We start from the raw sequence: 18,682 nt of genomic DNA, 5'->3' as shown, positions 1-18,682 counted from the left end.
AAATATATGTATAGTCTCCCGTGCCAGGAATTAAAAACAAGGCATTGTTGTTTAGGATATAACATCACATTTCAATCTGAATGCAGTTACAATTTTCTCAGTACAAACTGAGCTGAGAATAAATGCCAAGAAGCTGCGTCATGGTGGAGTACGGAAGGAAATGTGTTATCTATTTTTGGTACTGTTGAGTAAGAATAATAGATCATTATGTATACTACATGATCATAACTGGCAGTCTGGTCGTTTGGTTTTAGTTTTGGTGAGTTTAACGCCATTTTTCACCACATGATACGATGTACATGGTGACCACTATAGGTGGAAGAAGAGTCCAAGATGAACCACCGACATGTGGGAAACTACCGGCAAGCTTTCCCACTTAAACACGTTGGCTGAGGCCACACTCGAACCCACGGAGACAGAGGTGACATGTTAGTGATCTGTAAAAGTGCCTATGATCACACGACCACCTGGAAACGCCATTTTGTACGTAGGGTTTCATCGACCACTACAGGGTCTAACATATGGTTGAATGGAATCAAACACCAAAGCTAAGGGAGCCACGGTAGCTCAGTTGGTACAGTGTTGGACTTGGTCGCGAGTTTAATACCCATTCAGATCAGCCTACGTCAGCTGCCTTTCCGTATTCTTGGGAAATGTTATTAGCTCCCATTTCCTTGGCATGATATAGCCAATAATAGGTTTACACAATACTGATTATTGGATGTCACTATGGCACATTTTTATTTAGGATTAACTGTACAAGTTCAAAACCCCACGTCAGTATGACTCGGTTCAAGTAGAATTTTTATACCATGATTTTTAAGATGGCTGCCATAGTGGCCATATTGGAGGTTAAATCAGCACCATTTGAATTTAGTACCAGCTTTTCGTTAATAGGACTTTTAGTCAAAACAACATGTTGAAAGAACCATCCATATAGGACTAGCTATAACAGTATTTCAAAACTGGATTCCGTGTCTGCTATATTTGAGAACATATCAGCACCATTTTAATTTAGGACCATCTAGACATCATAAGAAGTATTTTATTGAAATACCGTGTTGATATGACCATCCACTCAGGAGGAGTAGCGACAACAATTATCAAGATACCCACGGCGCGGCTGCTATATTATATATCAGTTCGGCACCATTTTCGTGTCAGGTAAACAACTAGACAACATGAGAAGTCATTTGGTGACTATCAATTTATGCTGAGGTTGTTTTGTTGTTATTTTTAGTTTATCTATGGAAAGCCATCTCCGCCAAAAACATAAAAAAATAAATAATAAGCAACTTTAAAATAAACCAAAAGATTTTAAATAAAACAAACATGTTTATAAAATAAAAGTATTAAAGCTCAGACAATAAAATCAATACTGATATGAAACAAAAGAGGGTACACGAAACAAATGCTAAAAGAAACAAAAGAACACGAAAGAAACATGCAAATGCCAAACCAAATAACTAAAACAATAAGATAAAAAGTCAAGTAAAACAAACGAGGTGCAAATAGGTATTCATTGAAATATGGACAAAATTCAAAGATTTATGAAGATATCAGCTTTAGGGTGGGGTGGGATATAAAATCTCAGTAAGACGCCTTCATTTCTTCTGTGTTCAGAGAAGACGTAAAAATGTTAATATAGATGTTAAATTGGCAAACATAACCGGTAATTTGCTACAGTTTGATCCACGTAAAGTTGCAAACTTACAGAGAATTCGATTTTGGATAATTTAACAATTAGTTTCTTAGAGTACTAATACATCTTGAGAAAAGGTAACAAGGAACTGTACTTTTAAGTCTAATTAAAATACAAAGTGATATACAAAATATATTGGGTGAACATACACACGAAAGAATGAGCACACAAGTAGCTTGCGTGTACACTGGATTAGGATCTCTCTGTCACATTCTCTGTCGCTCTGTCTCTGTCTCTGTCTTTCTCTCTCTCTCTCTCTCTCTCTCTCTCTCTCTCTCTCACACACACACACACACACACACACACACAATTTGCAAAACAAAATGAATTCTTAGTATCATTTTACAAAGCCTTTAGTCATTTGCACATTTAAAATACAGAAATAATGGAGTACTTATAAGAGAACTAACAGAACTGAATTTTATTTCCAACTCATTTGATAACATAGACATAACATGTTAGGTAAAAATGCAAATTATTAACAGTGTTGGTGTAGCGGAAACACAACGGCCGTACAAGACAAAATGTTATAAAACGGCAATCGACACAACTACTCAGAGTTTACATTGGAACAGAATGATTTCAGTTCTATACATTTATTTAATCTAATCTAAATTTTCAATTATTAACATTTATGAGATGCTCATTACTTATATTTTCTTTTCATATTTAACCAAAATATTGACATTAAAAAGTAAAGCAAAACATCTTTTGAGGTGTACAACTCTCAGTTTCTTTTTCCAGATATATCCTAATTTTCCTCCTCCCAGTTTCTACTGGAAACCTGTCAGTCTTGATACTGAACGTTCTTAATATTCGGTATTTTTGTGGCATACATGTACAAATGGTTCAAAATGAAACGATTTTTTAAATATCGGATAAGTTCTATTTTACAGGCTTTAAAAACATTTGAATACCAAATGTGTACATATGTATCCTTTAGCCAATCAGTAAAACTATACGACAGTGTTGTGAAAATGTTTCTTTTGTAAATCCAATGACAAACATCATATTCTTTTATTGAGAACAAGCTTTTTGGAGCCTGCCGATTCATTCCCTTTTCTGCCAAATAAAATGAACCATTTAGTTTAAGACATTACTATAACTGTACAGATTAATCAGCTGTTTCCCATTGATGCATTTCTAAATAGAACAGAAAATTGGTTAGACTGCCTTGATCTCAAATATTACTATGTTTTATTTCAGCATTCACATTTGATCTCCGTTCTCTATGGTATATACAGAATTAATTCAAAGTTTGTTTTATAAAGATTTATCTAACCCTGGGTAAACTTCTTTATCTTCCTGTATAGTGGGCATGAGATAGTATTCGAATTCTCATATAACGTCGATGTAATTAACAAAAGTATTGTAATGGATGCATAACATTAATTAATTGTTTAATTATTTTGGGGGGGGGGGTCCCCGGATGACCGAGTAGTCTAAGACGTTCTCCTTTACAGATCACTGTTATCTCATTTCAGTTGTTCCTGAGTTTCATATTACGTTAGTATGTTTTGTTTGTTTCTTTTGACATTATCTGTTTCGTTTGTAATCGATTTGTTTTATTTGAGCCATGATGGTATTATTTTCAATACCGTTGTTTTCTTGGCATTTGATTGTTTCATTTGTGTATTGTTTGTTTATTCTGACATTTGCCTGTTTCGTTTGTTTCGTTTACTCCTTTTGTGATATCTTATTATTTTCTATACCGTTGTTTACTTTTGGTGTCTCATTGTTTCATGTATCTTTTGACCTTTGCCTGTTTCGTTTGTTTTATTTGAGATTTTATCTAACTATTTTTGATACCGTTCTTTCGTTTTGCGTTTGATTGTTTTATTTGTGGGTTGTTGTTTTTTGTGTGTTTCCTTTAACAATTGATTGTTTCGTTTGTTTCTTTTGAGAGTTTTTTATTTTTCGTTTATTTTATTTTAGATATGATCGTTCTATTTCCGAAATCGTTTTTTTTTTTTGGCGTCGCATGTAATTGTTTCTTTTGTGTTTTGTTGGTTTTTTTTGACATTTTCGTGTTTCGTTCGTGCCTCGTTTGTTTCATTTGAATATTGATCTTATTGTATGATTTATATGAGTTTTAATATTTGTACGCATGCTGTTTAATATCAGTTTGTTTTTCTTGGTTTAATTGAATGTTAAATATTTTGTATTAATTTCATATTTTTGGCGCAGATGGCCTCAATATTTGACTCTCTGTCTAAGCTCAAGATGTTGAAAAGTGGTGGAGGAAGATTGTGAGAAAACCTAAGCTGGAAAGACCCACTGGCTCAAAGGAACCTACTGGCAGCTTTCACACATACACACAATGGCCAAGCACGAGACTCGAGCCCACGAGAACAGAAGGCGATATGACATTGATAGGTAAAAGCGAGTACTTTAGACCAGCACCATTTTGATTTAGGACTAAATAGAATATAAGATGTATGTGTGTGTAAGGCAATCGAAAATTTAGTTCAAAGTGGAGACTTTAGAACCTTGTCATGTCGTGCTTACCTAGGACTAATGTTTGCAATCGATAAAGTGTAGCTTAAAATAGTTTAGCCTGTAGAACCTAAATCTGAACCTATTTAAACATTAATAAAACACTGAATCAATTAAGGAAAATTAACTGTTACATCAGCATAAAATGTTATATCGCAGAAATTTTATAAAATCTTCTCTGTGCCTAAATAAAGGCAAAGAAAAATGACAATTGACTTGTATATATCTCATCATTAGATACAGTTATGTTCCTTTATACAACATTTCACTTTAAGATAGGGCCACTCAGTTAAAGTGTGATGTAATTGTTTAAATTAGCTGATTTGTGTAGGTTTTGTCTGAAGCAAATAAAGACTATCTACTCATGTCCGGGTTATTTCCTAAGAAGATTACACCTTCATATAATGGATTTCTTCTATACATTCTACCGTATACGCTCTCTTGCGGTCTACATTATACCAGTTAATTATCACCGAAGATCAAGCGTACTTCCGGTACAACGGATTATTGTAAAAGTGGTGAGTTTCCAGCGTAGTCGCTAACAGCATTTTGTCCTATTTATTACTGATAAGGTGTCATTAGACATTTATTATGGTGTATGTTGTAGTTGAACATTTGTAGAACATAGTTGCTTTCAAAATGTTGTAATTAACCCATAGTCTACACATTTTTAAAAAACAAAAAAATGTTTTCATTTTGTGTTAATCAGTACTGTGTGATCAATAACCATTTGTTTTGTCTATTTGGCACCGGTATTTTTGAAAAAGGTCGAGTTAGACTACGTGGATTACTTAAAAGTGAAATAAAAGCAACAACCCAGTAACTTAACATCAATAGCAACTCGCCGCTTATGTACTAGTTTAAAGTCCTGAAAAGATAATACGCCAAGTATACTAGGTGACAGATCGACGGACCAGTAAATAAACAGAATATCGCGCGCAATAGATGAAATAGATGTGATCAAACTTTATACAAAAATTACAAAAGAATAAAAGAAGTGGCGTATGAATATAGTTTAACAACAATATTTCCGTACATGTCATATTCCCAGTTGCTTTCGAGATGTAGGCTGGCTGTCGAGTTGGGGGTGATGGGAAATATAAATAAGGTAAAAGTAAGGAATAAGGGTAACAGCATCTCTCTTCGGGTTCCTCAACGCCAATACAAGCATAGTTTGCTTCTGGGGCAGAATCGATTAAAATTACAAAGTCAATTCCCAAGAAACAAAGTCTGATTTACAAAAGACCAATCCTACGCTGTTTTGACGCATCAAAAGACACTGTAACGAATGTGTTACCCCACAAAGCTTTAATTTCTTCAGCAGCGTACCAGTAAAAAAACTGGCTTCACTTAAACAGAGCAGTAAACTTTAATTAAGCTCAGGTGTAAAGTTTTAAAATGATTTAACAGTGCAATATATACAAACCAGTAAAATATGCAATTAAATAACCGTTAGTCCGTTTATCAATCAATTAAGAGATTCAGCCTTAGTAAAAAAAAGTTGTGTTCTGATTGACAATTTATGTGTTGATAACTGATCTGCATCGATTCTACCTTGATCCGTTAAACATCAATTTATTTCATCTCTTCTGAACAGAAATGTTATAATTGGCTACATTTGATGCATTTTCCTTGATATCAGTTTCAAAGTCAGACAACAGCTACTGAATATCAATTTTACAACCGAAATAATCAGAAGTGGTTTCCACACTTTGAAAAGATTCAACACTCGTGGTAGAAGTCTCGTTTGCCGTAGAATTTGAAATAATGAGCGTTTACACCCAGATTGGCACAGGAAAAACAGAATTGAGGGTTTTTCCCGTGTACTGTATTTAACTCGTCCAATCAGGGCTTTCTCTTCATCTGAAATCTTGTGCTTGATTGTTAATGAACTGACGGACTTACCATGTTCGAGACGAAAATCTGCTGCTCGTCAGAGTCATTACACTTGTGGATGAATATAGTAATTGTGTAGGTTTTTGAAATAATACAGCACTTAGTACGTGTTTTAATGAATGTTACAACTGTATTCTTTCCAAGCTGATGTTTAGAATACCAAACATTTTATTGGAACGGATCTAAGGGCCGCTACCACAAAAGGCATTAATGGGGTATAATCTGGACACATATTTCTCAAACGATTTCGCTAAACAGTAAGTTGACTCTTGATATTCTGACATTATACCCCTCTTTTTATTTAATTGATGATATTTGCTCAGTTTACTATTTGATTAATTACGTATTTAGCCCCTGCTGAAGGATCCTGAACCATAAAAAAACGTAATTATGTCGTATGTACGCCATCTTAACCCACTCTTCGACAACGTACTGTACGTTGCCGTATAATCCTGAATTCATAAAAGGTATTTTTTGTCCGTATGAACGATGTCTTCTCCCCATCCCCCAATCTTAATTTGTACTTTACCGTATAATTATGTAAGTGTATTGCGACTCCAATATATGCTCTCATTCATTTGTGAGAGATCAGATTCTGCCATAGTATTGCAGTGTTCATTGTTAGCCCTTACCGGAGGATTTCAGCTTAGCCAAAGCTGTTATAAAACATCGATTTGCGTGAAAGCATTCAACATGATTACTAATCTTAATATTTATACAAATTGGTTACGAATTTAGAAACCTTTAGAAACATTTTAATGGTGGTGTTTTGCACACATCTCCATTACTCTTGTGAGCATCCAGGTAAAACTGGCTTTGAATCTCAGCTAGTTCTGCATCATCAAACGTTTCAAGGTCTGTACCTTGTTGTCTCGGATGAATAACTTATCAGTACATTCGCAACTTTGTTTGCTTTTATTGTATTTTTAGTGTATATTTTTTCCCGACGAGTTGTGTTCAAGTTAGCGGATATATATAGTAAAAAAAATTCTAAATCATATACTGTACTTAAACTTGTTCAGTTAATGATACTGATATCCGGTGTAAATCACGAGCAGCTATGCAGCTATTGTTTGTCAGCACGTCACATGAAATCAAGAATTCAGTCTCATTCAGATGTTTGTAGCAGTATCTCGTACTAGCAAAATGACGGTCGTGATTTCTTTTCTACTCTTTCTGATGACCTTTCCAACATTTGGTGAGTAGACCTTTATCACAATTGTACAATGTACTTAGATAAGGGTCATGGATTTATAAATAATTTATCGTAGCTTAATTCAGCATATATAATTCATATTCACACGGTATTAATAGTACCGATATAAGTGGTGAAAGCTAAAATATGTTTGCGGACCTAAACAAATATCTTCCCTAAAAAATATAACCTTAACCTTTCTCAATTCTGATTTACAACTAATTGCTTCTATCTATCTATGTATCAAATCTATCTATCTATCTATGTATCAAATCTATCTATCTATCTATCTATCTATGTATCTAATCTATCTATCTATCTATCTATCTATGTATCTAATCTATCTATCTATCTATCTATCTATGTATCTAATCTATCTATCTATCTATCTATCTATGTATCTAATCTATCTATCTATCTATCTATGTATCTATGTATCTAATCTATCTATCTATCTATCTATGTATCTATGTATCTAATCTATCTATCTATCTATCTATGTATCTATGTATCTAATCTATCTATCTATCTATCTATGTATCTATGTATCTAATCTATCTATCTATCTATCTATGTATCTATGTATCTAATCTATCTATCTATCTATCTATGTATCTATGTATCTAATCTATCTATCTATCTATCTATGTATCTATGTATCTAATCTATCTATCTATCTATCTATGTATCTATGTATCTAATCTATCTATCTATCTATCTATGTATCTATGTATCTAATCTATCTATCTATCTATCTATGTATCTATGTATCTAATCTATCTATCTATCTATCTATGTATCTATGTATCTAATCTATCTATCTATCTATCTATGTATCTATGTATCTAATCTATCTATCTATCTATCTATGTATCTATGTATCTAATCTATCTATCTATCTATCTATGTATCTATGTATCTAATCTATCTATCTATCTATCTATGTATCTATGTATCTAATCTATCTATCTATCTATCTATGTATCTATGTATCTAATCTATCTATCTATCTATCTATGTATCTATGTATCTAATCTATCTATCTATCTATCTATGTATCTATGTATCTAATCTATCTATCTATCTATCTATGTATCTATGTATCTAATCTATCTATCTATCTATCTATGTATCTATGTATCTAATCTATCTATCTATCTATCTATGTATCTATGTATCTAATCTATCTATCTATCTATCTATCTATCTATGTATCTAATCTATCTATCTATCTATCTATGTATCTAATCTATCTATCTATCTATCTATCTATCTATGTATCTAATCTATCTATCTATCTATCTATGTATCTAATCTATCTATCTATCTATCTATCTATCTATCTATGTATCTAATCTATCTATCTATCTATCTATGTATCTATGTATCTAATCTATCTATCTATCTATCTATGTATCTATGTATCTAATCTATCTATCTATCTATCTATCTATGTATCTAATCTATCTATCTATCTATCTATGTATCTAATCTATCTATCTATCTATCTATCTATCTATGTATCTAATCTATCTATCTATCTATCTATCTATCTATGTATCTAATCTATCTATCTATCTATCTATCTATCTATGTATCTAATCTATCTATCTATCTATCTATGTATCTAATCTATCTATCTATCTATCTATCTATCTATGTATCTAATCTATCTATCTATCTATCTATCTATCTATCTATCTATGTATCTAATCTATCTATCTATCTATCTATCTATCTATCTATGTATCTAATCTATCTATCTATCTATGTATGTATCTAATCTATCTATCTATCTATCTATGTATCTAATCTATCTATCTATCTATCTATCTATCTATGTATGTATCTAATCTATCTATCTATCTATCTATGTATCTAATCTATCTATCTATCTATCTATCTATGTATGTATCTAATCTATCTATCTATCTATCTATGTATCTAATCTATCTATCTATCTATCTATCTATGTATCTAATCTATCTATCTATCTATCTAATCTATCTATCTATGTATCTATCTATGTATCTAATCTATCTATCTATGTATCTATCTATGTATCTAATCTATCTATCTATCTAATCTATCTATCTATCTATGTATCTAATCTATCTATGTATCTAATGTATCTATCTATCTATGTATCTAATCTATCTATCTATCTATCTATGTATCTAATCTATCTATGTATCTAATCTATCTATCTATCTATCTATCTGTCTATCTATCTATCTATCATAGAGATAGATATGAAACAAAAACTGGTGAACAACAGTACAAAGTGCAAAACCAGTGTGAAACCAGCCTAAACGCTTCTGGAATCTACCGATTCATTTCTTTTAAGCGCATGGTAACACACGAAACAGGAACAATTTTTTAAACAAAACAGTGACTTGATAGAATCATGTTTGACTGGATATTAAAAAAAAACAATAACGAACTAAAATAAAACTAACAAAAATTGCTGATTTGTGCCGTCTAAGATACACTGATGAAGCAGTGTTTCGACACTTCTAGAGCTTTCATTTCGACTGGATCCACTTCCTGACAATAGATAATCCCCTTCCAAGTCAGCACGAACTAACAGAAACCACAAAAGTCAGAAGTGATTGATCAAGGAATGACTAATGCATAGGTTATACTACAATGGCAGCACATCTGTTAAAGATAATGTGAATGTCCCATTTTATGAGGATGACTTGTTTGAACCAGATTGTTAAAGTGCAATAAAAGAAGACATTTTGGTTGCAGAATGGTTGGTGGTTTCTTTAGCAAGTTATAACACAAGAATATATAATGGAAAAAATGATGTCATTGTCTGAGGCACTTAACAGGGTGCATGGCATGGACTATATTACAAATGACGAATGCCACTTAGACAAAAAAGACATACAGATATATCTCACGTTTCTGCACACGGACACAAAACACAATTTTACACACTGACTTAGAAACCTGCTATATACTTAAATGTAAGTCTAAACTAACACTGAATTATATGGCCTGCACTTTTATTAGCAACCGTAATGAATATTCGACATATTACTGTACGCATGGCCTCACCCCACTCCAACCCAAACACGATAAAATGGATACCTTTCTATATAAATAAACAATCAAATTCATATGATGTGCAACTAAAAATGAAACTGAACTCGTGTTTGAAATTTAAATCGTAAAACATACAAAAGACTGCACCTTTTAGTTCCTATTCATAAGTATGTTGATATCGTCTTACACGTCAGAGAAGTCATCTGATTCGTAGATGTCAAAATCACTGAGTTTGTTCGACAAGGCCTCAAAGTAGTTGTAACAAGATAACCGGGTGGGATATTTCGGATTCACAACAGAACACGTTTTGACGACACATATATATGGTTTATTGTGATTTATATGAGCAGTAGATTATATAGATGTGTGCGTATTTATAATCCAAATATTGGATTTATTTAACATAAAACGCACAGATTCAAAGATGGAAACAAAAATACGAATACATTAGTTCAGTAACACAAAAAAACCACAGGATAAATGATTCACAAATGATTCAATAATGGAAAGATGAATATAGTTCACTCAAATAGTAACGATGTAAGCTTTTTACTCATAGTAAAAGTGTATTCGCTCAGGTAGCGAAATTATGTTGCTAAACACAAGAACGGATATACCATCTATCTTTCCAGTCCTGAATGATACACTGGGTCTTGCTAACTCAAAATTAGCATACAGCTAATAAAATACATGTATGGAGATACACTCCGTTACCCGTGCACCATATCCGCTCCACAGCTCCTACGAATCAATTTCACAACTGCTACAAACTCCGGACCCTCGGAATACTATGATCACTCGGAACATTAGACCCTCCGGACACCCTGGTCCATTGACGGCTCTACGGCTGGGTCACCTTAGTCACTCTTGACATTAGACACTCCGGACACTAAACATTAGACACTCCGGCACTTTAAACGTTCCGGACAGACGGACGTTTCTACACTCAGACAACACCGGACACCCCGGGTATTCCTACCCTCAGAACAGCTGAAAATATACCCGATACAGTGTACTAAACTTGATACAGACATAATAACGTAAGGACGTCATACATGGTAAGTTATAAAGATTATATTATGGCAATTACAAAATGGTAAGTTCGATAGTAAACCTAACCCTGCTCGATAAGACTATAGTAAACAATTCTTTAAAAAAAAATGTAGCTTTACATTACCAATATAAATCCTGTACTACGTTGCAACAAGAATAAAAAAAAAATGTACGCATTATGCTGTATAAAGAAAACTATAACAAACATGCAAAGATAAATATGGTAATACACTAGTTATCACTTAAAACCGAAAAATTACCTACCCCTACAGCTGGAGTTGTGCGAATCCTTTACGCAGGCCGCTTGCTGACAAAACCATTAGTATTGTAAAGACCCTTTACATGCAGTAACGTATTTATACCTTTAGACTTTTCGTTTTGCCGTATCGAAAGCACCTTGCACGTGTGGCATAGGACGAATCGTACTCACGATTTCGAAATACAATAGACCATATATATAATCACCCTCGGGTATCGTTGTACAGCCAAATAAAATGCAACCCGAGTACATGTATTTAATGAACAACATTTACACCATTCCATGACAGTAGTATGGCTGAATTTCTGAGGGATGGAAATGTCGGTCCATTTTCGAAACTAGTTTACTTCAAACATTACTTAATTCAGGCATAAAAATTCACAACAAGGCTGATTAGCCATTGTTTCACCTGTACCATCTCTAAGGTCACAAAATTGCATCACCGGAATGCTCATTAATGTTCGGAACAGCCGAGAGATTTCGTATACTTTAGTCGTGTTTTTTTTTTTTTTTTTACATCTATACAGATATGCTAAATGCATATCAGAAGTATTTGATCGCAGTTATAATACTGAATATCAACAAGAAAACAACTTTTAAAAAACACGGAAGAAACGGTTGAAGATAACGATGGTTCAAGAACAATATTATGCCCTTCAGTACAAATTAGGTTTTATATATTGCGATCCAGTGACCTGTATTAAACTATGTGTAAAATACGTTGTCTTGTACACTACTGCGTGCAGAATAGATTAACTTGATATGCGGATGCATCGTGGGGATAAGTGTATTATTTATAAAGGCCAAAGCATTGAAATCGGGTCATACCGCTTTTAGTGCTTTCCGCATCTTATTTATTATTTAATATGAGAAAAAAGTCACAATTACAATTCTTTCCCAGAGATGGCAAGCCATATAATTAGCAAATGACGGAATAACGATGACACCACAATATAATGATCAAGTAATATTGAGTTACAAAAATTATTCTTGTATTCTTTAGCAGCAATCATCTCTAAATCTCACATTCCTGCATACCAGAGTTAGCCTAATATGCGTTCACAAAATGCAAAATCCGAACACACATGAGGGGGACTGTGCAACCGAGCATTGCGAAGCCAACACTGTATATATCATTGTCATTTTGGAAATATAACATTTTAAATGTGCATACAAAAAAAAAATCATCAAATTAATTAGCGTCATTTTAAGTTATCTTTTTTATCCGAATATGCAGATATTTTGCTTCTTTGTCGTACATGTTTTTTCTCTAATTTCTTGTCTATGAAAGGTAGGTTAACTTACGATCCAATTGACTAAATGCTCCATAATAGATAGTATTAGTCATACTTAAAAAGTTGACTGCGCGCATATGTAATAGAATATGTTCACTGTTAGCATGATGTTTGGTATCGTTGGTCCATACACTATAGATCATGGTGACAAATTTCACAATGAGTGGTTTGCGAATTTGAATCCTCCCACAGATCAATCTCGGTCTGTATTTGTTATATGCCCCTGGGTCCTGCAGTCCTTAACTCCCATTGCCTCTAAATACGTAATCTTCAATGCTCATCTAACCATATTCATAAAGCTTTATATGAACAGATTTTGTACCACATGATTTATTTCCTTTCACATAAAGTGAGTCAAATATTGTCCATTGACCAAAACAATGGTTCTTGTAAACAAATTGACAGTATTTGTTGCCCTTTCAAAATAATGTAAAATGTTCGTCTCTTTTATATAAGGGAAATCTACAGTGTCAAGGGTTGATATATATTTGACATCGGTACAGTATGAAGACATTTTACAGTATAACAAACTAATAACATGAATGTAAAAAAAAAAAAAAATACCGCCCCACCACTGGCAAAGAGAGGTTACACTTCTATATTGTCCAGCTGGTAACTGGAAAATGGCTTATTGCATACACATCCTCACCCCGCCCCTTCATCCATATATTAGTTACCGTCTATGAAGCGTCCCATGGATAATCCAGTACCTTTTATATTCAAAGCAAAAACTTTGAAGGTTGACGGAATATATTTATATCGGAATATTTATGTTCGGGTCAGAAAAGGGTTGTTCTTTTACCTTCAACTTTTGTCCATATTTCGCTGCAGCTGCACTATCCAATCTGGCATCACCAATGCAAATCCTTTATGATATACGATAAGCGAATTTCCTGGCCTTGCTTGTTTGTCTATAAAGGAGTAAGGAATTTGAAGTGGCGTTTACCTACAGGATTGCGATCTCAATGTTCTATTACTTGCTAAACTGACCGATATGAATAGTTAATAATCTATAGAATGTTTCCAAGACCGTTTGCAAGCCCAATTTGAACTCAGACTATTTGAACAATAAGTTTTAATGTCCTTTATGTGCAGAGTGTATGACGGAATCAGCAAAGATATTTAATACAAAAAGCTAACTTGATCATAGTTTACATTCTTGTGTTATTTTTTAAAAATTCCTGATCAAAGATGAAATCAACATGGAGATCTCAAGACACTGCCCCAAAAGGAAGCGACATACAGGAGAGTCCAGGGTAGTAGTGCATGTTAGGGGTTTTGAAATTGTATCTCCTTTGGGGCAACTTCACCCGACCTCTCTGACATATTACGCCCCAATGTGACCGTTGCATGTTAATTTTGTCAGAGGAAGTGCAAGCATACCAACCCACGTGTCGTGAGTCATCCATTTACTAGAGCGCATTTTTTGCGAAGCTACCATGATTTGGGGCTAGTATTTACTTTTACTGATTTACAGCAAGAACTAGCAGCGGCTATACATTGTAACCTCGTACTGCTATCGAAGGCAACCGAAACATTCAGCGATATACTGGGAAATGCCCAAAACAGAAGACTGCGGAGTTTCGAAGCAATATACAGAACAAGAATTACCAACGCTGGAACAAAAAGCAGTTCCTTTATGTTAAAAAATAGACTGTTACGGACACAAGTCTATGTTAAGAAACAGGATACAAACAAACGGAAGTACTTTAATTAGAGTTACTACTTAAGTACTTTATTAGTATTTTGCTTTGTTTGATCATATACAGTTATTTATATGCAACATGTTTTCGGTTTCTAATTTATATTTTCAGATTTCACCAAAGGTTAAAGCTGTCCATCAAAACTGATCAAGCAAGCAGTATATAATCGTTAAAAAAAAATTTAAAAAAGGACTCATTACATCGAATTTGACGTAAAGAAATTGTTGAAGACGTATAGTTAAGATAGACATATATGAATGCACGCCTGATCCAATGATAAATAGATCGCGTTGGTACGGTTTAAGAAATAAAATATTTGAACCGCTTAGAACGACTGGTAACAATACTTAATGGTGTGCAATATATACAACTAGCGAAATGGCAGTCGGAGTTTCGTTTCTTGCTCATTTGGCGATTTTTTTTTTTCAACCGTTGGTGACCTTTATCATTACAGAACTGTGTCTTGAGACGATAATGCTGGTTTTTTCTTATGCTGATAAACATAATGATTATAGTAACGTTGTTTTTGAGAAATGAGAAAATTCTCTAAACCAAGTCGAACCTGCAGATTACTAATGTTTTGCTATTATTTCAATCTAAGCCTATTGAGTCATATTTGGTTCTTATAAAGTATATCTGGTTGACCCCTTCATAATTGTCTTTACCCGTTTGGAAAGAGTCAAGAGTTACAACCCGTTCAAAATATTTCTGCTTGTAATATCATGCCATTAAGTTGATGGTGTACGGGATTCAATTTGTCCATCTATGTCAGTAGATCCATATACTGCATATTTGTGGATCCTTGTGTCTTATTTATGAAGAATCGCATTAAAAAGCTTCACTTGTTCACATTAAATTTGCGTGTCTGAATTTGAGATGATTATGTTTATGTGCTGTATAAATAAACATCCTTTTATGATTTTAGTTTACCAGCCAGAAAGAGAGAGAGGAAGGATTCGTTGCACCTTACACTTTTAATCCATAATGCTTTGAGATAACCCCATGAAATTATTAGACAACAAACTATTTGCTTTATCCGCTGCTTTAAAAATGCATATTAAACTGCTATTAGTAAGGGAGACCACATTAATATGAATTAGATCTATTTCATCCCGCCCGCAACACCAGTAAAATGTTTTTTATTATCGCATAAATTAATGTGAAAGCATCAACATTCACACTCGTGCCGTTGATTACCAGTTTGAATTGTGACGTGCTCATCTTGGCGTAGTCAAGCTCTATTTTTAGACGAGGAAATTCCTACGTACGTTGAAGTTTGGCCGTCTTTAAATGCAGTTTTCAGCTTTATAGAGATGGTCAAAGACAATAAGCCTATTCGATATTCGATGACTAACTATTATGTTGCCGAAAGAATTGTATATATCTTCTTCTATGCATATCATTCAGTCTGACTCCATACTTTGTTTTAAAGTCGATCAAACTGGTTCTGAAACTAACGGTGACCTTTATTTTGGATATTTCTATGTTCCCCTATCAGATTCGAGGTTTTATTCTAAGGATTAAATGGATACGTTTGGATCCTAAATTACTATCACGTGTACTTCTAATATACATATGTTTTTAATAAGAGATTTTAATTTCAGAACTCATGAAAAATATTTGATAAACGTTCCTTCTTAAACACCTCAATTTTGGTGGCGATTACGTTAAGTTTTTTTCTCAATGATACAGCGAAAATTCTCGACGAGTATAAATTGAATAAGAAACGAGTGTCATTAGATCAGGAAATTAATACCACTGTGAAAATGCTGATAGGAATATGTAAAAAAATGTAATCTTATTATACTAAATGGAACATTATTGACTATTCCGTTGTTTCTAGAAACTCTCTAAAATATGAAAACAATTCTTGCATACATGAACTAGACCGACGTTTTTCCGTTGGTCACTCGTTATTAATTACTAGTTTTAGTTGCTACCAAGAAACTAAGCAAATTTTACCTTTTGCTAACAACACACAAAAACGGAGATAACAAGAAAATTAAAAATATTATTTTATTAAAAATTATTAAAACCGATAAACAGGAATAGATAATAAAGAAGTCTCCTGATGCGCATAATGCAACACATCTATTATGTTATCTCTATCATCATTATTTAATGAGCCTGCTTCAGAATTCTCTGTAATAATTAATAGCAATCATATGTGTATCAAGAAAAAGAAGAATAACATGGTTTGGAACTAAATACCAAGAAGCACTCAGAAAATATCACCATGCAAAAAATATAAATTACAGGAACCAAACAGGACAAAATTGTATCTATTTTGACTTGAGTTTATACAGTACAGGCATTCATTTGTGATCTTTAATGCCATTTAACTTTCTCATGTAGCTAGCATGCGCTTCATTTGATAATACATTTGCATCATATTTCGTCTCCTTCCTTCGTGGTTCTGCCAACCAGAGCTTTGCATGCGCTTAACTGTGACGGCATACAGAGATTCTCCGACGAACCCTATTAGATTGAACATGAGCTTAATTTTTCGACATTGCGAATCAAACAGCGAACACGAAAGCTAAGTTTTTTTTAAAATTTATGTAGTAGAGAAGCTTCTAAAAATAACCGTGCCTTTGATCCCCATGCGTCTTTTAACAAGGTGAGGATTAAGTCCTCCTGATTGTCTACCTGTCTGTATGTCCCTCCATTAGTCATGTAGTTATCGTCAACACCATCAAAGACAGACTTAAAACTTTGCGATCTGAATGGGAGTAGTCTTTAGATCTACACAGTCTTTTTAAAATTTTATTGATGACTCTTGGACGGAACCATTGTATCGGATGGTCATTGTATTAAACCAAAAATATTGAAGTATTGTGTGTTCCAGTCTAAATGTTGGTTTGTATGTATTCAAGACCAGGCCTGTAACATGTACATTGGGATTTTAGGTTATACTCTCTTGTCTTGCCCAGGGGGTATATATCACCTGGGTCACAACTTGGAAACTGTTGAGATCCCCAGTCAATAATCATATACGGTTCTCAAGCACGTGAGACAGAACTAGACATACCGGTATATGTAGTAGATTTGTCATTGAGTCATAGCTAGAAAACTGTTGGGATCCACACCTTCCTAGTATATATTGGTTTAGGGACATGAGGAAACAAATTAGATACATTTCCAGCACAGACCCTCCTGAGGATCTTCCAGAAAATTATTATTTTCAAAGGTATACTTAAATTAATCTATTGGCTGAATAATATTATGTAATTGTACACGTCGGAACAATAGAATGTGTTCCAGAAGGTTAAAAGAGAATGTTCGTGAAGGTTAAGGTCAGATTTAGTTTCCTGTTTGTAACTCTGAATTTCATAGAAGTAGTGTTTTGAAAGTTGGTAAACGTTTGCATATATGTAAGATGAGGGTGTACGATTTGCCACCTTCATTGTTCTCATTTCAGAGGAAGATATTACAATATTTGTTTGGATCTGTAACTTGCAAACGTTTCAATACAGTAATAGACATACAATCTGGTATAGACGTATACCAAAATGTGATGTTGTCACTTGTCATTTTCATGGGCCTGTCTGTAAGGTCAGGTTTCAGGTCTCAGTTCTCAGTTCCTCAGTTCGATATAAATTGTTGTGCGTCCCAACTCTCACTGATTTTTTTTATATAAAGATCATAGAATGAAATGTTTTCACCGTAAACTCAAAGCTTGAAGGTGTATCACGCACCTATTATATCAATAACATCGTCCTAACAGCAAGATTAAATTCGTTTGCGAAGTTACCTCACGTTGTATATTACGCCTGTAACTGTAAGTCATTGACGATAGTTTAATCAAACTTATGTTTAAATTATAACTTCTGAATGTATCATTAAGTTTCATGGTCTTTTCATCACGGATTGGATCATAGATCAATATTGTTCTGCCTAACCTGTAGCTCACAAATTCTGAAGGATATTGGTAAACAAATGTATTAATGCATCATGGACTAAGTGCGTGTCACATAACACACTTTTAAAATTCAGTTTGAAAGATCAAAGTTTTTTTCATGGTTGGGA

At 33.6% G+C, this 18,682-nt stretch overlaps 1 protein-coding gene across 1 annotated transcript in view; it reads left to right on the top strand.

Moving 5' to 3' along the window:
• The first annotated feature begins 7,171 nt into the window (after positions 1–7,171).
• LOC149776504 (uncharacterized) overlaps positions 7,172–18,682 on the top strand; it is a 50,058-nt gene continuing 38,547 nt past the window's right edge. The window contains exon 1 of the mRNA XM_089940936.1: positions 7,172–7,292. Coding sequence (XP_089797062.1) covers positions 7,211–7,292 — 82 coding nt within the window. The 5' untranslated portion in view covers positions 7,172–7,210. The remainder of the gene's footprint in view (positions 7,293–18,682) is intronic.

This window comes from Sinohyriopsis cumingii, chromosome 18, assembly GCF_028554795.1.
Source record: "Sinohyriopsis cumingii isolate HCF-2022 chromosome 18, ASM2855479v2, whole genome shotgun sequence".
Lineage (NCBI taxonomy): Eukaryota > Metazoa > Mollusca > Bivalvia > Unionida > Unionidae > Sinohyriopsis > Sinohyriopsis cumingii.
Note: the sequence above shows the minus strand (reverse complement) of the source record. Positions and strands in the feature narration are given on the sequence as shown.